The 27,862-nt window shown below is 24.8% G+C and overlaps 2 protein-coding genes across 6 annotated transcripts in view; one reads left to right on the forward strand and one right to left on the reverse strand.

Annotated features, from left to right (window-relative positions):
• Positions 1-17,225, reverse strand: part of LOC122509875 (GTPase-activating protein skywalker) — a 43,766-nt gene extending 26,541 nt beyond the window's left edge. For 2 of the 4 annotated variants that reach the window (XM_043624176.1, XM_043624175.1), the window contains exons 1-7: positions 16,518-17,225; positions 7,210-7,680; positions 2,519-2,707; positions 2,201-2,325; positions 1,478-1,624; positions 842-976; positions 158-376 (exon numbers count right to left, since the gene is read on the reverse strand). In XM_043624176.1, coding sequence (XP_043480111.1) covers positions 158-376; positions 842-976; positions 1,478-1,624; positions 2,201-2,325; positions 2,519-2,707; positions 7,210-7,576 — 1,182 coding nt within the window. In that variant the 5' untranslated portion in view covers positions 7,577-7,680; positions 16,518-17,225. The remainder of the gene's footprint in view (positions 1-157; positions 377-841; positions 977-1,477; positions 1,625-2,200; positions 2,326-2,518; positions 2,708-7,209; positions 7,681-16,517) is intronic. The other 2 variants (XM_043624177.1, XM_043624178.1) reach the window with 2 other exon arrangements.
• Positions 17,226-17,570: 345 nt separating this feature from the next.
• Positions 17,571-27,470, forward strand: LOC122509829 (zinc finger protein OZF-like). Of its 2 annotated transcripts, XM_043624088.1 has the most exons (3): positions 17,571-17,766; positions 18,189-19,030; positions 23,594-27,470. In XM_043624088.1, exons 2-3 carry the CDS (start codon positions 18,318-18,320, stop codon positions 23,973-23,975), a joined length of 1,095 nt encoding a protein of 364 aa, XP_043480023.1. In that variant the 5' UTR covers positions 17,571-17,766; positions 18,189-18,317; the 3' UTR covers positions 23,976-27,470. The 2 variants fall into 2 exon arrangements, with proteins under 2 accessions (XP_043480023.1, XP_043480022.1); XM_043624087.1 differs by lacking the exon at positions 17,571-17,766 and having other exon boundaries at positions 18,183-19,030.
• The last annotated feature ends 392 nt before the right edge of the window (positions 27,471-27,862 follow it).

Here is a 27,862-nt window from a genome sequence, read left to right on the forward strand (position 1 = left end):
ATAAAAAAATTCTATAAAAACAGAATATGTATTAAATAATATTTAATAACTAATATAACTAATATTTAATACAATAATATTATTATTGTATAAAATATATAGTTGACTTTAAAATTTCTCTCTAGAAAAAATGTTTTATGTTTAAATTTGTACTCACCTCTCTTATGGTGAGGGTGTGAGACATCATTTGTATGTTGACTTGCGACTGACTCGTGGGTAAATTGTCAGTAGATCGCGACCTCGCCAGAGATCTCGAGCCAATTAGTACATTTCGACTTTTCAAAGCCATTTCTGTTCGCAGAAATACTCTTGATATGTATGCCGAACTTAGTCCTCGAATTCCAAATGCAGTACGAAGAAATTTCGCTGGAGTCACCTTGAAATTTTAAATTAACTTAATTAATTTTTCAATTTATTCTATTTTAAGTACGGAAAAAAATTCTTTTGCTTTCTCATAGAGAAAGAAGTGTATTTTTACAATTATTTACAACCAATTTTTGTCTTCTAATTAGTTCTAATTAATTCTTTTGAGAAATTTTGAAAATGATTGAATTCCCACGAAGAATTTTTATTGTAAGTATGAAAATAATTAATTTCTTGCAAATTTTTTTCGACGAATTTAATTCAAATTGTATTGAAGAAAATAATCCAATTCTTATATATAGAATTTTATCAAAATTGTATTAAAAATAATTGAATCTCTTTGCAAAGAATTCCCTGACAACACTGATTCTTAATTAAGTGAAAAATTATTGAAAATTATATTGAAAAAATATTTCATTCAAGAGATTTTTTAAGAAGAAGAAGAGAATTTTTCGAACAAGATAAATAATAATCTTACCGGCATTTGTCTACAAAATTTTGAAAGAGCCGCATCTACGCCGTTCTTTGTTATTTCAGTCATCCATTCGGAGTTTTGTGTGTTGGAGTGCTTATAAAATAATAATATTATCGCCATAGCTACCCTATAGAAGACCTGAAAGAATAAAACAATCATTTTAATTTTTAGTTAATTTAAATCCTACCAATTTAACCAAATTTCGAGAAGAAAAACTATGTGACGCTCCGTGAAAAAAAGTAACTTATTTTTCCGTGTTTAAAGTTTGGAGTGAAAATAAAAAATGTTAATTTCTTATTACGGACTATTGTCCGTAATTATGACTGTTTTTATTTTAGTATTTTTATACAATTTTTATAATATTACTATTTTTCTTACTAATAATATAATATAATATAATATAATATAATATAATATAATATAATATAATATAATATAATATAATATTAAATATTCATTCAAAAGTTTTGTTTCTGATTTCAGGAAATTAAAATCGATTCTTTAGTATCTAAATAAAAAATCTATCAGAAATGTAGTCTAAAATTTTCTAGAACCAGAGTACCTTTTATCGAGAAGCGTCACATGTAAAAATAAAAAATGAAATGAGAATAAAAATAAAAATAAACACAAAAATCTTACTTTAATGCCTTCATGGAGAAAACAGTCCATAACTCTGACTAGATGTTGAAAAGGGAGCAACTGCAAAATCCACCAGATCCAATCCATGTAGATTCTCTCTGCTCTTGATCCTGAGCAATTTCTCGTTAAGTGTGCCGCTGCCGATTTCTGAAAATAAATAAAATTAATATTCAAATAAATAAAATAATAAAATTAAATTAAAAAAAAATAAATTGGTTATAAAAGACGTAAAGCAAAATTTGTAGCATCAAGAAATAAATTCTATTCTATTCTAATTAATAAAAGCAAAAGTGACAAAAATAAGTGAATTACAAATAGGTTATGAAAAAACAAAATTAATTATTGACAAGTATTCTATGATTAATCGAAATACAGTGAGTTCTCGCGAGTCCTTCAATTCTCGAAAATTTTCAAGATCATAAAACTCACGAGTCGTTCAACGCATAAACCACGCCTCCAAGGCGATTTCAGGGATGTGTGAAACATATTTATCGCCCCGAAAGACACAATATTCAATGGCTTTGGTCCGTTTAAATTACGCAGCACTGAGCACCAGCGCGCGCATACCAGAAATTGAACGACTCGTGAATCGGGCACTGATCAGCTGTTGAACGACTGACGAGTTTGAACGACTCGTGAGTTGAACGACTCGCGAGAACTCACTGTATAGTAATTAAAATATGAAGATAATGACATTATTATAAATGAAAAAGGAATCCTTACCACGTGCTTTTTAGTAATCTGCTCAACCGTTTTCCAAGTGACTTCGTACAATAATTTTGTTTGTGTGATAAACATTTTTTCCTTCGCTGCTACTAAACTGGCCATGCAGTGATAACATTGCTCCTCTGTGAATGAATAGTCATTTAGAACAATATTTTACATCAAAAATTGTTTTGAAAATAAAGAAATTGACAATTTCGTCTTATTTACAATACAATATATTTTATTATTATTAAATTCGTTTATACTTTGATGGTTCTTAAATAAAAATATATTATTCCAGAGGGGAATTCTTATTGATTTTGTTTTTAAATTTACCTGGCATAAAGTGTAAAAGAAGTGCAGTAATGGGGTACAAAGACGGACTGTAAGTAATATCAGGACACGCATATCCGAGAACAGATACAATCCTGTCTGCCACACTCCTGCCCTTCCTAGTTAAGTTATAGGAAAGACAATGCGTGCTATCGACAAATGGCGGTAACATAATCGACATTTCCGGCAGCTCTGAAAAACAAAAACAATTAAATTATTATCTTCAATTCAAAATTTGAGAAACTTTCCTTTTTACAAAAATCAAGCCTCGGATTGTCTTTCAGATGCAAAAAATACGTTTTAGTCAATTAAGAGGTACAAAAAAAAATTTTTAAATTTATTTTTCTATTTCTCTGACGTTTCATTGATTTATAAATGAAATTATTCAACACGTAAACAATTTACAATTAAAATTTTTTAAACTTTATTACTAATATTTTTTCACAGAAATTATAATTTTTTTATTTTCCATTTTTTAATTTGAATTGAAATTGAATTACATTTTTTAAAATTTAAGTATTTCTAAAAATTCCATTTGCAATTCTTACAAAATTCAATTATTTTCTAGATTTTTTAACTAAATTCTTCTCTAAATCAATTATCTATACTAATTTTTAATAAATTTTCAAAATTAATTAATTGATTAAAAAACTATACATTATTTTCAAAAAACTCAAAGAAATTCCTCAAAATAATTTATATTTCTACTAATAATTTTTATAAAATTTAATAGTAAAAGTATTGATTACAATTATTGACAAAATTGATTATATTAAAAAAATTAAAGAAATTTTTTGAAAGAATTCAATTATTGTTAAAACCTTGAATAGAGTCTATTCTTTAAAAGAATTAAATTATATTTTCAATATTTTAATAAAATACCTTGAATGAATTTAATTATTTTAAAAAATTGTAATACAATTCTGAGAAGAATTTAATTATTTTCTAAATATTTTAATAAAATTCAAAAAGGTGAAAAGGGGAATTTTTTTCTTCAAAAAGGGCACAAAAAAGGGGACAAAAATTTATTTGTTTATAAAAATTGCATATATAATTCAAATTTTTTATCATATATAGCTTCTATAAATTTTTTAAAAATAATTCGATTTTAATTAGAGTTGACAAAAAATTTAATTTTGTTTTTCCCTGACTTTTCCCTGATTTCTAGCCAAATTTTCACTTTTTCCCTGATCTTAAAGAATATTCTGATCCACTCTAAAAATAATTAGATACTCAAAAAAAATGTTTTATTACATTTATTTACGAAGTTCTATAATTGTGAAATTATTCGAAAACAGTAATAACTACTTTTTTAAAAAAATATTTAATCATTATTATTTTTCCATAGGAATTAAGATTTTTAAAACATGAAGAAAGTGATCACTTTCTTTTTGTTTTATAATAATGAAAGATGACCGAGTGGTATAAGGTCATTATTTTGTACTACAAGAAATATTTTTACTGTATAACTTCTTCAAAATTATTTCCATCATTTCAATACAATTATTATTTTCTAGAATTTTTAACTAAAATTTTTCTTTACATTAATTATTTATAATCATTTTTTAAAAAATTCGGACAGTTTTCAAAAATCCCAAAATTTCGACTATTTGGAAATTCTTCAATTAAATATATATTAGAAAATAAAAACTTGGAATAATTTCAATTAAACTTTTTGAATAAAATTAATTCTACATAATTGTTAGTTAAAAATATGAACAATTCAGATTTTCCACAATTTCAATTTGAAACATTTCCAAAATTCAATTATTTCTAAGAATGCATGTTGTAATGCTTAATATGTGGACGTCCACATGAAAAGGGCCCATTTTGGCACTACTGGAGTTATCTATATGGGCGTAATCCTGTCAAAATTTGGAGAATTTTGAGTGGTCTTAGAACTTTTTTGGTTGAAAATTCGCTGAGTTACGGAATTTCAAAGTTTAGAACGCCAAAAACCTCATTTCGAGAAAAACGGAATTAAAGATTGCGATACCAACTAATTGTTGTATCTCTGGTTCTTCTTGGAAGTTATTCAGATAAGAATTGTTTCCAGTTCAGGGCACCTTGAAGATAAAAAGCCAACAGGTTTTAAATTTTTAGAACCACCCCCTCCCCTTAATTAATTAATTAATTAATTTAAAAACCGACAATATGGGCCCTTTTCTAAAAAGGACAGTTTTTCTATTAAAAAACCATTTTTTTTACAAGATAAATGATTAGGTACAATTTTATTGTGTCATTTGAAGAAAAAGAATAGATATTAAACTTATTTAAAAATTTTTGACAGTTAAAAATTTTCATTTCGATAATTACGAAAAAAAGACTCTAACATCAATATCTCTGGTTCTTCTGGGAAGTTATTTAGATAAGAATTGTTTACAATCCAGGACATCTTAAAGATGAAAAATCAAGAGGTTTTAAATTTTTCTATACCTCCATTTTTAAAATACGGATTACTTTTGCAAATGACCGTCAAAATGGGCCCTTTTCATTTTTCTAAAGAACCAATGAAATCAAACAGTTAAATTATCGATAAATTAATGAAAACCGCATGATTCGACTTGTCAAAACATGTAGATTGATAATAAAAAATAAAAAAAAAATTAAGAATTTGCTCAAAAATTACTAAATTGCGATTATCTCGAAAACAAGAACCGACAATATGGGCCCTTTTCATGTGGACGTCCACATATATTGAATTATATAAAATTTTAACTGAAATTTTGCGATGAGTTTTTTTTATATTTATGCAAATAATTGAATTATTGACAAGAAATTTATAAAAAATTTGTAAATAATAGAATTCCTGTGAAATTATTTTATTATTTATGAAAATAATTAAACGTTTGCGTATAGAATTTTAATAAAAGTTTTTTGAAATAATTGAATTCTTTTAGAAAATTTTATTAAAATAGATATTGAAAATCATTGAATTTAGGAAAATTTTTGCAAATAATTGAAATTTTGCCAAGAATTTTATTAAAATTTTTGAATATAATTGAATTTTGAAGAAAAATTTTTATTATTTATAAAGAGAATTGAAATTCTCATTAAAATTTCAATTCTCTTTATAAATAATAAAAATTTTTCTTCAAAATTCAAATTTTTTTTTAGTGTTTTTGACTTAAATTCCTCGATAAATTCATTATTTTTAATAACTTAAATTTTTAAAATTTTTGCAAAAATTAAAGTTTTTTAGAATTTCTAATGAAATTCATTCAAAATTGAAATTTTATAAAGTTTGAAATTAAAATCTTTTGAAATTCATCTATTTACGAATATAATTGTAAACGCAACGGCAACTCTTTTAAAATTTAATTAATTTTGTAATATTCAAGTAAAATTATTCATTAACTAATTTCTAAGTATTAATTTTATGATAGTTGTTCAAGAATTAAGTTATTTAAAAAGAAATTATTGTCACACCCAGAGAAAAAAGTTATTTATTTTAACTAAAAGTGTATATTTAAGAAAAATTTATTTGTTGCAAATAAATATTTTATTTAAAATAAATAAACTAATATTTATTTCAAATAAATGCACTAATTAATCTAAAATAAAGAAATATATTTGCAATTTATGAAATAGTATATTTGTAGCAAATGAAAAATATATTTGATTCAAATAAATGTTTGTTTGACTTATAAGTAGACGCCTGCGCATATTGCATTGCTATAGTAAAACAATAAGATGTTTTGCTTTTAACAGTTTAACGCGTACAATTATAAGAGGTTTATTCATCATGAATAGTTAACAAATTTAATTGATTTAAGTACAGAATTTTTCTTTTTAAGTGAAAATTTTAATTAGTACAAAGTAACAGATTTGTATGTGATTTCATTTACATTTTAGTGTCTTATTTGAGATTTTGTGAGAAAAATGTGACAGTGGACTTTTACATATGAAGTGAAAAAGTAAAGTAAAATGACTAACAATAAAAAAACCTGACTTTATTTAACAAATATTCTTATAAAAATAAACATTTATTTTAATGAATATTAAAAGTTCCATTAGTGATTGTGATTGTTAAATTTATTTGAAGGTTATAAGTGAATTTTAATATTTTAGAATGCTTACAGGATTTATTAAAATGAAAAGTGTTTTTTATTTGCTCTAAACATAAAATATATTTAAAGAAAATATAAAATTTTTGTCATTTAAATAAAAATGGATATTTAAACGAAATATATTAATTCAAATAAAAAATATTATTTGAGCTAAATAAAAGTTTAGTTGGTTCTGTGACAAATATCCTTTTTTATTTGTTTGAAATAAATTTTATTTAATTCAAATAAATCATTTCTCTAGGTGCAGAAATGGAAAAAATCGAAGGCTTTGTATTAGAATTTTTGTTTTTCTAGAAAAAACTATTAATAATATTTTAATTATTTGAATGTTAATTAATTATTTTTCATTATTTTTTATTAGGTAGAAAAAGGTGAAAAAGGGACAAATCACCAAAAACGGTAAAAAAATGACAAATCGTCAAAAAAGGTGAAAAAGGTGATAAAATTGAAATAAGGGGACAAAAGGGGAAAAGGGGACCAACTGTGATGCCTGTAATAAATTTGGCTATTTTTAGAGGAAATTTCACTTGTAAGTTCAAAAAGGGACGAAAAAGGGACAAAAAAGGGAGAATGGGGAGAATATGCATGATTTTTTGTATTTATAGTCAATTTTTTGAAACTGACCTGTCGTTCCTAAAACTTGGCTAACCATATCCCAGTAAAATCCATCCATCATACTTTTTCCAAGTGCATGCTGATTGCAAAGAGCAGGCCATAATTGTGCTCTAATTCCGTTGTTCAGTGGCCAAGCATTCTCCCTAAGGATAAGCTTCACTTCTCGCTTTCTGCCCGCTTGAAGTTGAGTGTTAACTTCGTTAAATGTTTTGAGCGTTTGTTTCTTGCTGGTCGGCGATTCTGGCTGGATTATAATATTCGTTGTATCCACGTGGGGAGGGAATACCTCATCGATATCCACGTTTGTTTCCTCCTCAAGTACAGATAACATATTCGATAAATTGTCAGTAGGAGAAGAAGACTGTGTGACCAACATGGCAAAACCACTATGGCACTAAATTACCCATTTTTTCTTCTTTCATTCGCATCTCTTTCTCTTTTAGTCCCTCATGTCACTTCCTTTGATGATTCGTTTTTCATCTACAACCAAAAAAAGAAAACAATTTTATTAATCAAGTTTCATTTATTCTAATTGTGAAAAAATTGTGTAAAATTGTGTAAAATTCTATAAAGTTGTACAAGATTGTATAGAATCAGGGTTGCCACAAAAATTTTATTTTATTTTTCCCTGATTTACAGAAAAAATTTTCACTTTTTCCCTGACTCTAAAGAATATTCTGATTCACTCTAAAAATTATAAGATACTCAAAAAAATGTTCTATAGCATTTATTTACAAATTTCATTAATTGTAAAAATATTCGAAAACATCACTAACTTCTTTTTTAAATAAATATTTAATCATTGGTATTTTTCAATAGAAAATAAGGTTTTCAAAAATCTTTTATTCAAACCTTTTTGAAATTCAATTTTATATTATAAAAATTTTGTTACTGTGACTTCTTCAAAATTATTTTCAACATTTCAATTCAATTATTATTTTCTACAATTTTTAAATAAAATTCTTCTTTAAATCAATTATTTTTAATAATTTTTGAAAAAGTTCTTTTGAGAATTTTAAAATTCATTGGTTTACAATTCAATTTTACGAAATTTCGATTAATCGAAAATTCTTCAATTAAATATACATTAGAAAATAATAACTTGCAAAAATTTTAAAACATTTCGATTAAGCTTTTAAAAAAAAATTAGTTCTATGGTATGGAAATTACAATTAAAAGTATGAAAATTTCATATTTTCAAAGATTTTAGTTTAAAATCTATACGAAATTCATTTATTTCTAAAAAATTGCAATTATTAGTAACTTCTCCAAAATTCAATTATTATCTAAAACTTTAATTGAAATTAATTTATAAATAAATTTTTATTAGAAAATTCTACGAGAATTCAATCAATTATTTAAATACAAACATAGATAGGTAATATATTGAATAATTGAATATTTCTTAAAATTGGATTCTTATACATAATGTTATCAACAAATATTTAAATAATTTATTGAATTCTTTCGGCGATTTTCAATAACATTTTTCGAGTAATTCGATTAAAAATTTTAAAATAATTGAAATTCTGTAATGATTTTTATTATTTATGAAATTAATTGAATCATTGCGAAGAATTTTATAAAAAGTTTTAGACAATAGAATGTTTTTGAAAAATTGTATGAAAATTATATTTTTAATAATTTATTGAATTCCTGTGAAATTTTCAATATTTTAGAAAATAATTGACTATTCATGTAGAATTTTGATCAAAATTGTTTTTAAATAATTGAATTCTTTTGGAAAATTTTATTAAAATAATACATATATACAAATTATTGAATTAAGAACAATTTTTGAAAATAATTGGTATTTTTCAATGAATTTTATTAAAATTTTTGAAAATTTGAGGGCCCAGACTTAAATATAAATAAATAAATGGATTTTATTACTTTTGAAAATAATTGAATTCTTGTGACGAATATTGTTATTTATGAAAATATTTAACTATTCCTTTAAATGATTTTATTATTTAGGTATATAAAAATAATTAAATCCCTGAAAGAAATTTTAAAATTAATGAAAATAATTGAATTACTGCGACGAATTTAATTCCAAATTTTAAAATATTTGATTTTTCCAAAAAAAACTTATAATAATGATTTTATCATAAAAATTTGAGAATCATTAAATTCCTTCGTAAAATTGTATTATTAATAAAAATAATTGAATTCTAGTGATGAATTTTATTATAATTTTCAAAATTAATTGAATTCTTTCGATAAATTGAAAATAATTCAATTTCTGTGAAGAATTTAATAATTAAAAAAATAATTTATTTCTTTCTAGAATATTCAAAAATAATTAAATTCCTGTGAAGAATGTAATTATTTATCAAAATAATTAAATTCCAGCGAAGAATAATTATATTATTTACGATAATAATTGAATTCTGGTAAAGAATTTTAGGGGTCATTCACAGTAAAAAGTAAATCTTAATTTAAGAGCTGCCTTAAATTCAACACTGTCTGCTATAATGTTAAAGGATACGAAAAACATGCATAAATTCAACATTGACTGTCTTAAAAATGTTGCATCTTAATTTAAGGCAGCTTTCGTGCCTTAAAATAAGATTTTCTTTTTACTGTGTTCATATACCACGTGGACAATTTTTTGTCAATTTTTACCCCCCCCCCCTCCCCCTAACTTTCCACATAGACATTTTTTGATGAGAAATTAATATTTTTGGTAGAATATGGAAACTTATAACTGGGTGATTCTCCGCGTAGCGCAGAACTTGGTTTTTTTCATGTTGTAATGGAAAAATAATAAATAATTTTCATATATTTTTACAATTCCAACGTGAAAAGGTTATCTATATGTTTAGAAACAAAAACCAATAATTACTTTTGTATCTAAGATTATAATTTTTCATAAATAAGCGGTTTTAAGGCTAAAAACGTCAAAATTTTACCTGTCCCCACAGGAAGTTTAGAAAAAAAAGTTAATAATTTTAGTAATATGCAATAATAAATACAATTATTATTGCCATTTTAGTATCGTCTACTTTAGTACAGTTGAATAAAAAAAATTAAAAAGAAATTCATTTCATATATGTTTTTTTTAGTTTATGCTTGACAGCAAATTTGGATGCTATTCATTATTTTATTAACAAACAGTAAATTATTTAAATGAAAATCAAATGTTAACTTAAAATTACTTTTGTAAACACAAAAAATAACTTCCTTAAGTTAATTCAGGAAAAAGAATCAATGTTCTAATTGATTTATTCATTTTTCACTCATTTTAAGTTGGAAATTTGATAAGGGAATCACAAAATAATCTCCACCGACCTCCACCGACCCTTAAATATTTTACCACAAATTAAACAATTATTTATAAAAAAGGTTAAATAAAGCTTAGTTATATTGTTTTGGTCAATACGAATGAGATCCACTTTAAACCGATTGAAAATTAATGATACTTTTTTCAAAAAATTAAAATATCCAAAGTCGGTTGAAAAAGTTCCCACCGGCCTCAGTTTCCACCGACCTCAGAATTTCCACCGACCTTCGTATTACGAAGAACCTAGTGCAAATGTATAATAAGGAATAAAAAAAACCTATAGCTCAGGAAAGTTTACCATAAATTACTTAAATAAATTTCCATAAATTACCGAAATAATAATTTTCAATTGTGATTTCTACTTTGCATATTTTTAAAAATTACCGACAAAATTTCTTTAAATTACCTTACAAATTGCCATAAATTACCTTATAAATTTTCATAAATTACCGCGAAAATTTCCATAAATTTCCATAAATTACCAAAATAATAATTTAAATTTTACATATTTTTATAAATTATCGCAAAAATTTCCAAATATTATCATAAATTACCATAAATTTCTATAAATTTCCATAAATTACCAAAATAATGGTAATTTTTAAATGAGATTTACGCTATAATATTGTTTAAATTACCGCAAAATTTTGTTTGACAGAATGTGTCCAAACAGTGAATTAGTTAATTACTACACTTGTTTACAACAAAAATTATAAATAATTTTTCCGGCCCGCTATGGATTTTTCTTTTTAAAGCCTTTATCTTCAAAAAAATATATTGATAATAACCATAACGATAAAAAAAAATTTTTTTAATTTCATAAACCAAATCGTGCGCTACGCGGAGAATCACCCAACTATAAAGAAGGTTTCTTCTTTTATAATGGTAAATAAATTGATATTTAATAAAAAAAGATGTTTACGATATTTCCAAATACATATCTTATTTTTATACTACAGGCCTCGAATTGACTTTACGGCACACAAAAAGTATCTTTAGTCGAATAAAAATAAAGAGTCGAAAATGTCGTTTATTTAATTCTGTGTTGTTACAAAAATTTTATTTTGTATTTCCCTGATCTTTCAATGATTTCCTAATTCAATTATTTAGAACGTGAATAATTTTGTTAAATAATTTAAATAATTCTTATTTGTTCTTCCATTTAAAAAATTTCAATTTAGAATTTTCTAAAAAATTTAATAATTTTTAAAAATTACAACATAATCCTTCTAAAATTCAAATATTTTCTACAATTTTTAATTAAACTTCATCTCTAAATCTATTTTTCAAATAATTTTCCTAAAGTTCTTCGAGAATTTAATTATTCAAATACAAAAATTAAATTTTTTATAATAATTGCAACTGTAACTGTCCTTTTTTAAAAGTTATTCAGGTAGGTATAATATTTTCGAAAAATTATAATAAAAAAATTCTTAAAATATTAATTTTTTTTAAATATTTTAAAATAATTTTTGAAAGATAATAGTTTTTTTATTCTTATTACAATATAAAAAAATTTCAAAACAATTAAAATTTGGTAAAATCTTTTACAAATGATTGAATTTTTAAAAAATTGAAAAATATAAAAGAAAATAATAAATTTTTTTAAAAATTTAAATTAAAAATTTAAACATGATTGTGTGCTCTAAAATGTTAAAAATGATTCTCAATAATTTTAATGTTATTATTTATTGTATGTTCACGTGGACATTTGCATTGATCCCCCCCCCCATAGTGGACAATCGTGGATGTTTGCCCCCCCCCGAAAACTGTCCACGTGGTATACGAACGACCCCTTATTAAAAATTTAAAAAAATAATTGATTTCCTTTCAAAATATTGAAAATTATTTAATTTCTGCAAACAATTTAATTAAAATATTTATATTCTTTCGAGAATGTTGAAAATAATTGAATTCTTGAGAAGAATTTTATTCAAAAATTTTAATTTTTGTCAAAATTGTTATTAAATAATTGAATTCTGTTGAGAAATTTTATTAAAATAATAGATATAAAAATTATTGAATTAAAAATTTTTTTGAAAATATTTGAATTTGATTACTTTTGAAAATAATTGGATTCTTGTGATGAATTTTACTATTTATGAAAATAATTAATTCCTGAAAGGAATTTTAAAATTAATGAAAAAAATTGAATTAATGCGAAGAATTTAATGCGAAATTTTAAAATATTTTATTTTTCCAAAATAAAATTATGCAAAGAATTTTATTATAAAAATAATCATTAAATTCCTTAGTAAAATTTTATTATTTATAAAAATAATTGAATTCTGGAGATGAATTTTATTATAATTTTCAAAAGTAATTGAATTCTGTCGAAGAATTTTGCTATTCATTTATAAAGATAATTGAAATGTTAAAGAAAATTTAAAAAAAATTTTTGAAAACAATTGTGTTGATGGAAAGAATTTTTAGAATTCGTGGTAATTTCATAGTTTGTGAGGCAAACAAAAAGACGCAAAAATTCAGAATTTTCTTATATTTTCTAAAAATTTAATTTTTTCCAGTACATACTTTGAAGAAAAATACCTGACTTTTCCCTGGTTTGTGTCAACCTGAAAATGTTTTAATTATGAAATTCCAATTTTTAATTCTTTGGAGAATAATTTTTGGGCTAAGGAACGATTTTTAGAAAGACGAGTTTGAACAAAAAAATGTTTGACATCTGCTTAAAATAATCGCAAGTCTGTTGCAAGTTGTAAACAATCTAAGAGACACTGGCCTCTCAGCGTGCTTTCTCGGAGAAAAAAAGTGGATCTTATAACATTGGCTATGATAAAAATAAACGTTTAATGAAGATAGTAATATGCCGAGGCGATTGTACACATTTAATAGCATCGTTTAATCTCTTACTAAATCGAGAAACGGATCTATTGTTTATTCATAACCATACAGCTTCATTAATGCCAATTAAATCCTCCTTCTTTCTAAAAAAAAATAATTTTTTATTAACACTTTCAAAAATTATCCACTCCTTATCAAAAATTGTTCCTAAATCGCCAAAAAAAGGAAACTCTCATTCTTTTATTGTTTCTGAAAAGAAAATTATTTTCTTTCCCTCTTGATGAAGCAAAAAAAATTAAATTATTTTCCAGTGGAGAAAAAATACAGTCAAGTGGTATTAAAAATTTTCCTAAAGATTAACCATTATTATTATTATTATTATTAGAATCTGAAAAAATGCACTCATTGCATGTGATATATACACTATATAATGATAGGTATGTGCTTGTTGTACAAGATAAATATTATCGGCCAGAAGAACTAGTTAAACCACTCGATGGTGTAAATATATCTCTGAAGAAGCTAATGCAGAAGTGAGAGACTGTAAACTATGGAAAATTAAATCTCCAAATATATACCAAATTTAAGGACTCACCCAATTTGCAAAAATAAACATTAAAAGAATTACAAAAAAAAAATAAACTTTCTTTTTATATACCGAAAATCAAGAAATAGAAACAAATTTTTTCCACACTTCTATTTGAGAAATAGATTTTTTTGATTAAATAGATTGTATAGAGAAAGAAATTTTATTTACTACTAAAGTCGAGCTTTTAGTCTTTAGTTGATACTGAACATGGCACTATTCCAAATCACATGATAGTTGTATTGCATGTATACAGTGCATTACAGAATATTTTTCACATTATGCTACACAATTTTATATTAATCTCGAAATTTCACAATTCTAAAAAAAAATGTATACATAATATTTACAACAAAGAAATTCAATTATTTTTACATTCTAAATATTTAATTCAAATTCTAAATGCAAAGCATTAATTTTGTAAAGTGAGTAATAATAATAATAATAATAATCTTTATTAGTAATCGTTGTATTCCAAAAATTTATTAGCAGTTTGAAGTTAGTTCTTAACTTTTTTTAAAATTTTTCTGTTTAAATATTTTCAATTTTAAAATTAATGTATTGAAAATCATTTAATTCTTGCAAAGAATTTTATCAAAAAATTTGAAAATAATTGAATTTTTTCGTAGAATTTTATTATTTATAAAAATAATTGAATTCTGTTGACGAATTTTATTACAATTTTCAAAAATAATTTAATTCTTTCAAGAATATTGAACATAATGAAATTCCTATGAAGAATTTAATTATTTATAAAAATAATTGAATTCTAGCAAAGAATTTTTTTTATTTACAATAATAATTGAATTCTGGTGAAGACTTTTATTGAAATTTTAAAAAATAATTGATTTCTTTTCAGAATATTGAAAATTGTTGAATTTCTGTAAAGAATTTAATTAAAACTTCCAAAAAATATTTATATTCTTTCGAGAATATTGAAAATAATTGGATTCTTGCAAACAATTTTATTAAAAAAGTTGACAATCATTGAATTCCTTCGAATAAATTTATTATTTATGAAAATAATTGAATTCTTGCAAAGAATTTTATTGCAAATAAATTTTAATTAAATATTATAATTAAATTAAATTTATTATAATTAATAATAATAATAATAATTAATTATAATTAAATATAATATAATATAATATAATATAATATAATATAATATAATATAATATAATATAATATAATATAATATAATATAATATAATATAATATAATAATTAAGAAAATAATTGAATTTGTTCGTGAAATTATAATTTAATATTTGCAAAGATTTTACTATTTATAAAGATAATTGAATTGTTTTGAAGGATTTATTAAAATTTTAGAAGATAATTGAATTTTTCAGAAGAATGTTATTATTTATATGAAAATAATTGAATTTTTGCGAAGAATTATATTACAAATTTTGCAATTATAAGCAATAATAATTAATATTAAATAGTTGTAGAATTTATCACTCGGTAATAGATACTAATAATTATTAATAATTAATTATGTGCTTGATAATTGAATTTTTTAAATTTTGATTATGAAAATATTTGAAAATAAAAAAAATAATAATAATAATATTCCATTAATAGAGATAATTTTATATACATTAAATTATCCAATTTATAATTTAAAAAAAATTTAATTAAAGTGTATTTAATTTAGGTGACTAATTTTCCCAAAAAAAAAACTACTTTATATTAAAGATAAATAATTACTATTTTTAACTTTTTCTCATTAAAAAAATATTAAAAATTTTCACTCAATAATTTGATGTCTATATTTATTTTTAAAAAAATACTCAAATAGCACTAATTTACAACTAGAATTTAACAGATTCACCTTGAATTTTGAAATCAATTTATTAAAGAAAATTTAATTAACAAATTATTAATTGAATTCACTAAACAATGTTTGAATTACTTACTATTTTACTTGTAATTACACAACTATCAATTAAACAATAGATAATTATTTCCTATTTAGTTATTATTACCATACTATTATTACTACATTATTCTTCCACGAACGTGAAATTTCAAGCGAATTTAATTCAAGAGAAATTCATCAAAAAGAAAAAAAGGAATTATAAAATAATTGATGAAAATAGAATAATTGTTTCTAGTATTAATGTCTTCATAAAGCACAATCATAATAGATTTAATCTTTATCTGTGCCTGTAAACAAACAGCTATAAGATAAAAGCTCAATAAATGTCATAAAATAAAACTATATAGAAAAGTAAAAAACTATAAAAAAAATATTTTAAAAAGACTAAAAGGAAATTATTTCCCATTTAGTAAATCGCTCAAAATTTTTTTTCTGAAAAATTGTTGAAAGTCTAAAATAGATAACCACTTTTGTGATCTAATTGTGCAATTCGTAATAGTTTTTATAATTCACCATCAAATTTGTCTACTTTTCTTCTTTTAAAATTGAATTTAAAAAAAACCTCTTAATTGATTTTTCGATACCTACTGAATTTATCAAAAGTAACTGGGTGGAGTCAAGATCTTTAATACACTAGAGGAACAAGTGAAAAATTTTGACTATTGATCATTTTTACAAAGATTAAATTTTCTCAACACAAGTGGAGGGGACACAAGGGAAAAAGGAAATTACTGCTTAATATTAAGAGACACTCACCGCAAATGAACTACTAATTCACGATTTACAGCATATCTTTAGAGATTCCCGTTCGAACATTGATGGCCGAAGCAAAAGTATATTATCACTACGCATGTAACATTCGGGATCACACGGAAATATTACGTATACAGTTTAACGTTGAAATTGGCTGTCACGATCAAAGTTAGAAAACAACAATTCTCGCGTTTGCCTCAGATCTCTTTCTCTCTCTCTCTCTTTCTCAGTCTACAATGGACGAAAGTCTATTCAACCCTTTCGTTTGCCGTTCTTTATTATCATCATTTAAAGTATATAAGACAAATATGTATACACTTTTTTAAAACTTTTATTCTTCACTTTTCAACTTTTTACACTATATTTTTACCACTGTATTTTTATCACTTTTCTTTTTGTTTATTTCATTAATTTATAAGTCACAGAACCCATTTTTTTGCTCATGTGTTAAATAAAACATTAGTAACGCAACACTGTGATGAAAACTGGATATACACTTCCCTCAAGGGTGTATTTATAAATTATCGGGGCCTTTAACTGCAATTGTTAAAAGGACTCGAATTGGGAATAATTACAATATATATTTGATTGTTGTATATGAAAAAAGAATTTATTGTCACGTAACACATAATTGTTGCACTAAAAAGCAATATATAAATCAAATTTCATAATGCAAAAAGGGAGCAGACGAAAAAAATTGTTGCTACTTTAGGGTTTTATCACAAGTGATCAGGATGGGGTAGTTGCGGCTTGCGTAAAAATTGTCCAGAACGGAAAATCCACATTGGAGTAAGAGAGACAGAAACAGCCTGTCTCTCTTACTCCAATGTGGAATTGTGGATTTTCCGTTCTGGACAATTTTTACCGAGGCAAATGACAGGGATGGGTGGTTAAGTGTTCCTAAAGTGACATTCGCAGTGAGCAATTTGCGCGAGTTCACACGATTGCAACAACGACTCCCGCAGCGACAGGAGAGCGGACTTTAATGTTTTTAGCCAATTAGATTGGCCTATCGCCCATCCATACTTTTTTTCGCTTGTCTCACACGGACATAATTACATTGTATTGGTGCATATACATACACTAGGCTCGTGAGCAATATAGCAGCAGCCATCTTATATTTTGTGTTGAAGAAAAACATTTATTTAAACAAATGTCTCGCGTTATTCCGTGAGTAGAAACGGCGAGGAGGAGTGCGCTCGATGAGGCGTAGCTTTTTTATCATTAAACCCGGACCACTACATTAGCAAAGGTTAGTAAAAAAGTCGTTTTTATCCCCTTGGCTTTTCCATTAGTGCGACGTCTCCCAGCAAGAGTCGCGCATCGCAAACTCAATTTAGCGTCGATTTAATTTTTCCAAAAATATCCCATCCGTTAATTGTAAATGAAAATGAATCCCACAAGTGTATCTAATTAGTGGGGGTGTTTATTTTTTCGTGAAAATGTCGTCGCATTCGTTCAATGTTCTCGGCTCGAGTAAAAACGAGCGTAAAAGTTATGCAATCAGCTGTTCGACTCGCTCGCTCGCTCATTCACTTTCCACCCCGCACACCTTCTTGGCTCGCTTATCTGTCACTTGTCAAAAATAAAAATAAAATCCAACTAATATGTTAACGACTCTTAATAACTCTTTTGTGGATAGACGCCTGATCCAAACTCTCGTTCATTATGCAGGTGGATTGGTACGCAGGATATGAGCAGTTTGTCAAGCGCAACCTGACTCTGCTCCCAGAACAGCAAGCAGCGAGCCAGCATCTTCAGCCACTGCAGCAGCTGGTTCATCCCCATCATCACTCGGACATTATGACATCAATGTTCGACCAACAGATAAAAAGTGAACCTATGGGATTTTACTCAGTAGCTTCAAGTCGGTCTGACGGTTCTAATTCTATGGTAAATCTCTCTGACGATCGCGAGGATCTTTCTCAGCAGGAGGGACATCTTCAGCAGCAGGAATCACATTTGCAACAGGAGAGTCATCATCAGCAATCCGAGGGACATTTGCAGCGACAGGACGGTCACTTGCAAAATATGCAACCACATCAGCAACATCACGACCATCATGATCATCACGATCATCATGAGCAGCCACAGGGAGCAAGTGACTCGCCAGGTCGTCAGTCAACTGGTCAGCAAACTGTCAAGGAGGGAACGAGATCCAAGCCGCAGCCTTGTAAAGTTTGCGGTAAAGTTCTCTCTTCCGCCAGTTCATACTACGTTCACATGAAACTGCACTCGGGCAATAAGCCGTACCATTGTACGGTTTGCGAAGCCAGCTTCTGCAGGAAGCCGTACCTCGAGGTTCACATGAGAACCCACACTGGCGAGAGACCGTTCCAATGTGAATTGTGTCTTAAACGTTTCACTCAGAAGAGCAGTTTGAATACTCACAAGCGTGTACACACTGGTGAACGTCCCTATGCTTGTGATATTTGTCAGAAAAGATTTGCTGTTAAAAGTTACGTTACGGCACATCGTTGGAGTCACGTTGCTGAGAAGCCTCTCGTTTGTGAAAGGTATTTTTTTCACATTTTTCCAAAAATTATCATCTCCCCTTCATTGTCAAAAATTTTTAATTTTTTAATCCTTTCTTAAATTTTACATTAAAATTATTTGCACAGCAAATCAAACATTCAATCATTTTCTATAAATAATCATTAGTGTCAATAAACATTTTTGAAATTTGAAAATTTTTATTTACAAGTTTTGAACGTTCAAATAAGTTAAATATTTTCATAAATTACTAATTTAAATAAAAATTAATAAGACTATTAAACTGTTTAATATTTAACTATTTACTATTTATTTGTTTACTATTCTACTATTTTATAAATAGAAACTAATATTTACATTTAGAAACTTTGTATTTAATTTTTTTCCCATTTACGCAAAATTAATTGCAATAAAAATTTAATTTCAAGAAGAAATAAATTTATTTCTTTCCTCTGAACGTTCAGAATTTTAAGATAATTAATTTCTGATTAGAATTTCTTTCTTTTCAATAGAAAATTAGGTATTTGTTAATATTTTACTTAAAAAAGAATTTGTTATAATTTTACTTGAACGAGAATTTGTTAATCTTTCTAAGTTCTGGACTTTAAACAATTTCACTGCTATTTAAAAAGTAAACAATTGTTAATTAACAATATAGTTTACAATATAATAAAAATAAAAAAAAAAATAAGAATAATGATAATAAGAAGAATAGTGATAATAATAAGACTAAGAAAAATAAAAATAATGATAATAATAAGAAAAATATTGATAATAATAATAATAGTAATAATAAGAATAATAATAATTTATAATAATAATTTCAGGCTTTGCACTCATCTACTAAAACCTACTATTTACTAACGATTTTAATAAAATTCTTCTTAGAAACAATTCAAAATTTTTGTTATAAAATTCTTTTAAAACAATTTAATTATTTTCAAAAATTTTTGGAAAATTTTTCGCAAGATTCTTCGCTGAAATCCAAGTATTCACTAAATGTCTAAATCTACTATTTTAATAAAAATTCTCAAAAGAATGCAATTATTTTAAAAAATATTTAATAAAATTCTTCGCGAAAATTCAATTATCTAAAATATTTCAATAAAATAGTTTAAGATAAATTACTTATTTTTAAAATTTTTGATAACATTTTTGTTTATAAGAATTAAATTATTTTCATAAATAATAGAATTTATCGCAAGAATTCAATTATTTGTAATACAATTTTAATTAAATTATCCGAAATAATTGAATTATTCTTTTAAATTTTCATAAAATTCTTCAAAAAAATTCAATTATCTAAAATATTTCAATAAAATTGTTTAAAATAAACTAATTATTTTTTTAAATTTTGATAAAATTTGAATATATTTAAAGTCTTATAAAAATTAAAAATATTTATTTAAATTTCCAATTATGTATTTGGAAATTTCGCCAAAATTAAATTAAATAAATTTTATTATTTAAAGTTATTTTAAAGAATTTTATTATTTTACTTTCAAAAATTATTTTTTAATATATAATCATATTTTTTAAGAAATTTAAATTAAAATTTAGAAAATAATTAGATTTTTTAAAAATTTAGAAATTTTTTATACTTTTTTAAAATTAATTATTGAGTGCAAAGTATGTAATTTATTTATAATAATAATAATAATAATAATAATAATTCTCTCTAATGTGAAAGATAATAATAGAAAAAAATTTCTTTTACAGAAAAGCTCGAAGAAAATTTCCGAAAAAAAAATAATTTGGTTGAAACCAAGAATAATTTTATCATTAGTTAATGTAAACACAGAGCATAAAAAAATGTAAACAAATTTACTATTTTAATCTCTATATCAATTTTCGTGAATTTTTATATAATTTAATTGCAAGCATCAAAATAATAAGCGTATAATTAATTATAATAATACTTTTAGTGTTATAGTCAGTTTAAGTAAATATTTCTCAAAAAAAAAAATTGCAGTTTTATTATTCATTTCATGTAAATTGAAAATAAAATTGGGAATTTTACATTTTTTTTATTTTTACAATACCTTTTTTCTATTTTCTATATATTTATTGAAAAAAACAATTTGAGACAATCTGAAAATTTTATATTTTTTTTATGAATAGAAATATTAGTGATGACAATCCAACAAGTATATTGTTTATAAAAAAAATAATTTTCATTAAAATTTAAAGGAATTAAATATTTTTTTTTGTTTCGTAAAATTTATCGTAGCGTGAAGGTCGCATTAATGCATGAATAATTATTTCATTTTGTAATATAATAAAATTCAAGTTTTTCCATTTATTTTACTTTTATTGAGATAATTTAAATAAATTTTGAAAATCTTGTCAAAATTAATATTCGCAAACAAAAGAAAAATTGAACATTTTTTTTTATTTTCATTATAATTAATTAAAAAAATAACTAAGTTTCTTCTATTGTTCATCTTATTTTTAAATTTAAGTAATTAACGTTAAAGGGACAATAATAATATAAAAAATAACAATATACGAAAACAATAAAATTATTGTTGGTGAAAACAAATTTTGCTTTTACAAGAAAAAAAATTGGTTCTAAAAAGAAACAAATTTTTTTAAATTCGGCAGATTTTTCGTGCATGAAGTAAGGAAATAATCAAAATTATTTTTGATTTTAAGATAATAATCCATTATGAAACTTAATTATGTACCAATTTTATCAGCAATGAGAAAGAAAAAGAGAGTAAAGACTAATTTATCTCTTAATCATAAATGATCAAGATAAACGATTATGTCTTTCCCAAAAGAAAAAATATTCCTTTGAGTAATATGCACATGGAAAAATGTGTATTAATTACAATATGAGTATTTTCAAATTTACTTAAAATAAATAAATAAGTTTAGTTACTTGAGAAAATTATTATTTTTATTCTAAACTTCTGTTTTAAAATGTAATATTTTTACTTACAAAATTTTTTCTAATCGGAAAAAAGAATATTATTAATATAATAATAACTATTATTATTACTATTATTCTATTATTAATATTATTATTTTGCAATTTACAAAGTTTTTTATTTTTAAAAAACAACTTCAATTTTTGAATAATTTCAATTATTTTTATAAAAAATAAAATTCTTTACGAAGAATTTAATTATTTTCATAGATAATAAAAATTCTTTACGAAAAATTCAATTTTTTTCATAAATAATACAAAAATCTTCAAAAAGAATTCAATTATTTTTATAAATAATAAAAATCCTTTAAAAAGAATTCAATTATTTTCATGAATAAAAAAATTCTTCTCAGAAATTTATTTTTTTAAATGAAAAGTAAAAATCTTCTCTAGAATTCAATTATGTCAACAATTAAAAAAAATAATTCCAAATGTTTCAATTGCTTTCGAAAATTTTAATAAAATATTTGCAAAAAAATGAATTATTTTCTGAAATAGAAAAATTTTTTCAAATAAATTCAATTATCTTTTAAAATAAAAAAATTCTTTCGTAAGAATTTAATTATTTTCTAAAAGAAAATAATTTTTTCAAAAGAAATCAATTATTTTCATAAATAATAAAATTCTTCGTAGGAATTTTATTATTTTCATAAGTAATTGAATTCTTGACAGGAATTCAAATATTTTCAAAAATTTTAATAAAATTCCTCGAAAGGGAGCGTTTACAAATGATGTCACGTTTTTGGGGGTAGGGGGGGGGGTCTCTACTAAACGTGACACAATGTATTTTTCATATGTGAAATTGCATGAAATTGCGTTCCCAGGAATTTAATTATTTTTAATACAATTTTAACTAAATTCCTAAAAATATTTTTTTTATTCTGACAAATTGTAATAAAATTCTTCAAAACAATTAAATTATTTTCAAATATTATCATAAAACTCTTCCAAAGAATTCAATTATTTTTCTAAATAATAGCATTCGTTGCAAGAATTCGATTATTTTAAATAAATTTTTGGAAAAAATTTATTTATTTTCAAAAATTAAAAAAAAAATTTCGAAACAATTCAATTGAGGGGCTGGATGCTATAATGTGTTACGCGCTATTCATTTAACATGGCGCGTAACACATTATAGCATCCAGCCCCTCAATTATTGTCAGTAACAGTGAAATTCTTTGCAGAAATTCAATTATTTTTCATAGAGTTTTCATAAAGAATTCAATTATTTTTAAGGAAATTCAAATAAAATTTCTTGAAAGAATTCCATTATTTTTAGAAATTTGAATAAAATGTTTCGAAAGAATGCAATTAATTTCAAAAAATTGTTTACAAGAATAATTTGAAAAATTCGAAAGTGTTTTAATTCTTTTAAACAAATTTTTACCTTATTTGAATTAAGAAATTTTTATTTTTACATTTTTCGAAAACTTGTAATAAAATAATGTTACTTAAAAAGATTAATTAATAAATATTGATTAGATATTCGAATAAATTTTAAATTTCATTCGAGATATTTTACAATAAAGCTATTGAAAAATATTAAAATTTTTATTATCTATTTAATAGTGCAGTATTTATTTTTTTATACTTTTTTTTGCATATAAAAGTTGATAATGAACATAATTTCTGATATCTCTAATTTATCCCGCAGGTGTTCTCTGACCTTCACGTCAAAGAGTCAATTTGCGATTCACATTCGCACCCACACGGCAAACACCACATTCGAGTGCAACATTTGCGGTCGCACATTTGTCCGAGACAGCTATCTGATAAGACATCAGAATCGAGTGCATCGCGAGATGAATCAAGCAAATGCCAATCACAATCCACCGACACCACAGAGTAGCGGCGGAGCAAGTGGCACTGGTTTCGAGAGTCCCGTTTGTGAATTACGCTACAACGAGGGCCAATCATCATTGGAGTCATTGAGCGCGAGTAAAGGCGGTGGAATCGCTGCCGAAATTGCGAGTTTAGCCAAGCAGAACAGTCTACAACTTCCTCTTCCACTGCTGCATCCGCAGACCACCAACTAGTGTTTGGACGGCAGCGCGACACAGTCTCTGCCGTTACAACAGTCACCGCAGCAAGTAATATGTCCCACCACCACAATGGCCTCAACGCCATTTACACTCAATTCATCATCATCATCCCTATCACACGAGCACCTAACATCACAGAGTGTCTACCAAACGACGGGATCATCATCCGGTCCCATGAACAGTTCCAATTCCCAAATCTATTCACATTTAACGCCTCCAACTCTCGATCCCGCGGACTCGCATCAATTGCACCGCGGCATCCCTCCGCCAGGGCTACACCCTGCATTATATCTTTACGCCCAGTACACGAATACCGGTCCCACTATTTCCTATCCCGAATACATTCAACGCAATAACTGAAAACAAATTCATTGCTAGCATTCACGATTCAGCTTGTGATTCGAAATTCCCCCAATTCTTTCTTCTTTTACTTTTCTCATCTATTTTCGGTATTATTCACTTCAAAAACAATTTATTTTTCAAGTCTTTTTTTTGGTCAAAACTTTCAAGATTCGATCAAATCAACGAAATTTGTTTCACTCTCTATAAACTTTGAACGCTCAAATAAATTAAATTTATCATTTATTTTCTATAAATTTTGAACGTTCAAATTAACGAAATTTGTTTCATTCTCTTTAAATTTCGAACGCTTAAATGAACGAAATTTATGTTTAATTTTCTATAAATTTTGAACGAAATTTGTTTTATTTGCTGCAAATTTTTAACATTCAAGTGAAAGACATTTTTTTATTCCATTTGCTATAAATTTTAAGCGATCAAAATAAACGAAATTTCTTTCTCTCAGCTTCCTAAAAATTTTAACGTTCAACTGAATGAAATATTTTCCCACTACAAATATTTTCAAAAATTACGGACTGGAGTTAAAATTAACGAAATATTTCGTTCATTTGAACGTTCCAAATGGAAAAAAGATTCGTTTTGAAATTATATGTTCGACTTTGATTGCAGTCAGTGATTTTTGGAAACAATTAAAAAAAATATTTCGTTCATTTAAATATTCCAATTTTTTTGGGCATAAGATTCGAGTTTAAAATTACTTTTTCGATTTTTATTGCAGGCGCTAACTTTTGAAAACAATTAAAATATTTCGTTCATTCGAACGATCCAAATGAAAAAAAAAATTATTGTTTGACTTTGATTACAGTCAGAAATTTTTGAAAATAATTAAAATATTTCGTTCATTTGAACCTTCCAAAGTTTAAAGTTTAACAATCGTAATTTAATCTATTAATTCAACAAATTTGTAAATGGAGAAAGAGAGGCAGAAACAGAATAATTGCATAATTTTGAAAAAGAATTTTGAAAAAAAGTTACAGAAACTAATTTATACGAAATAAAATTTCAATTTTCATTTGAATCGAAATTCGAATTACTTTCAATTTCCATAAAATAATGATCGGAAAAATAAAAAAAACTAGAAAAGTTAAAGAATAAAAGAATTAAAATTGACTTTCGAATCATTAAAAAATGAATCAATGCCAGCAAGAGATAAATTCTCAGATGTCTCTACACGTTTCAATTGTGTCTGCACTTTTCTTTTGTATCTTTTTTAACTACGTCTGCGAGTATACATATATTATGCGAACATCACACATATTTATATTATATTTTTAAAGGAGTTTAGTCACTTGGATCTGTGATATAGATAGTAATTATTGTCTACAAAGTTTAAACAAACAAAAAAAATATTGGTTTTGCTGTTTCGATGCAACAAACTAAAAACGAAAAAGAGAAGAAAGTGGAAAGTAAAAGAAAGCAAATGTCATCGAGCGATATTAAAATCTTTGGCCTCTACCAAAGATGTTTGGTAGACACCCTAATAATATTAGTTTTAACGAGACAAAAATCGTTAAACTAAAAATTCTTTGATACTATTCGCCATCACTTAAATTTTCACTTTTCAAAAAAAAAAAACATCTCACGTTTATATTCCAATATCGATAACAGTACTAATCGCTTATTCTTTTTTTTTCTTTTCCAGTCCGAATCAGAATGGAATTTTCAATTAATCGGTTATAGTAATTATTAATTATCTCAATTATTATTAATTAATTACTTAACTAGTGGATTTAATTTTACTAATTACATAATTAGTAGTTTTGAGTTTTGCTAATTATATAATTGATAGATTCGATTTGTTTATTAATTACATAATTAGTGGAATAATTTAGAAACAATTTAGCACAATACTGAAATTTTAATTCGAATTATTAGAGAAAAAAATTCGATTTCTGATTCGCGACTAAGGAAATAACACTCATTGTGTATTGAGATCATCCTCATGGTTTCTCTTTGACTCGAAAAGCTTTCTTAACTTTATTTCTGCAGTGATTCTCTAATCATTTGTTTCTTCATAAAAAAGCGTTTATTTAAAATTTATATTTTTCAAAATCGTTTCATTCAAAGAACTATTTTTTCTGTTAATTTCTTAACGTTTCTCAATTACTTCTCAAGAGGAATTTAAAAAAATTATTTAGTTAAAATTTTGAAAAAAATCTACCAAATTGTTAGAAAATAAATTTAATTGGTTGAAAATGAATTTATTTATTCAAAGGAAATAAGTACAGAAAATAATTTCTTTTTAAGAACAAATTTCTGTTTGGAAGAAAATTATAAATTGTAAAGAAAAACCGTTTATTCGTTGCTTAATATTTTCAGAGGAAACTTGAATATTCGCGTGAAAAAGTAGATCTCAAATTGACAATAATTTTTCAAATTTCGACACTAAACGAATTTAATTGATTTCAAAATGAAAATGTTTCTTCTGGAAACTTAAGAAAAGAAAATGGTTTTCTTTTTCGAACTTCAACAAATTTTTATTTTCTGAAAAAAATGTTTTTTCTTTCCTTTAAATTTTTTAGTCAATTTTTTTTAAAAACTTTTTTTTAAAGGAAACTATTTTCTATTCTTTCATCAATGTTTAGAGATTCACACTAGATTAGTTTTTCTTGGAGCGAGAGACAATATCGATTCTAATGATAAAAAAAAGAAAAAAAGAAGAAACAAAACAAATTTCCAACTGTAGATTAAAAAAAAACAAACAAAATCTAGAGATTTGAAGCCATTAGTTCCATAGGTGTACTTATGTTTGACATATCGAAGTATACTTTATACGACGTTGTAAATACAGATTACGAATCCAGAAAAAACTTAGATAATGTTTTGATGATAAAACAAAAATCATACTTTCATCTACGGTCCAAGAACATTATTTAGAAGGTAGCAAAAAAAAAAAAATAGTCCAACTGTTTACGCAAAAAAACACTATTAAGCTACTAATTTCAAAAAAATAATTGCTAACAAATACAAGGGGGGAAGGGGGGAACATAATAGCGCATTTTTGCAAAAACTGTTCCCAAATACGAAATTTGAGCCCTCGATTTACAATTTAAAAAAAAACAAGTGCGCGTCACAAAAAAAACGGGGCTGACTCATTAAATATTTATTTCTATTCTGCAAGAAAAAAAAGAATTATTTGTCTCACAAGTGACTCGAATAACGGCAGAAAAAAAAGTCAAATCGTACTTTTGAAAATTCAGCGATACTTGAAATAATTTTTGAATTCGTTTCTTTTTTTTCTCTTAGATTCGTCTTCGCTATTTTTTTTGTTTTTTATTATTTTTTTTCCTCACTTATTGCGCACTTATGCCTGGGGCTTTCAATTCCACGAGAAGTCACCCCCAAAGGGAAGACTGATTATCGTTATGGAATTTTAGATAATATTTTTTTGTTTTACTTCTAATTTTTTTTCTTAAAGAAAAAAATTGGAGATTTTGTGTATGTGTGCTTTTTTTAAAAAAAGAAGTCTTTCGTGGAATGCTCTAAATAGGGTGCGGATCGAGTACTTTTTTTAGATTTAA

Source organism: Leptopilina heterotoma, unplaced genomic scaffold (assembly GCF_015476425.1).
Source record: "Leptopilina heterotoma isolate Lh14 unplaced genomic scaffold, ASM1547642v1 Lhet_63, whole genome shotgun sequence".
In the NCBI taxonomy this organism is placed as follows: domain Eukaryota; kingdom Metazoa; phylum Arthropoda; class Insecta; order Hymenoptera; family Figitidae; genus Leptopilina; species Leptopilina heterotoma.

What these genes read in the sequence shown, in the direction of transcription:
- LOC122509829 (XM_043624087.1), top strand. Translation starts at nt 18,183, where the DNA reads ATGCAGGTGGATTGGTACGCAGGATATGAGCAGTTTGTCAAGCGCAAC. An exon ending in AAGCCTCTCGTTTGTGAAAG is followed by an intron (nt 19,031 to 23,593) that starts GTATTTTTTTCA and finishes TTTATCCCGCAG; the next exon opens with GTGTTCTCTGACCTTCACGT.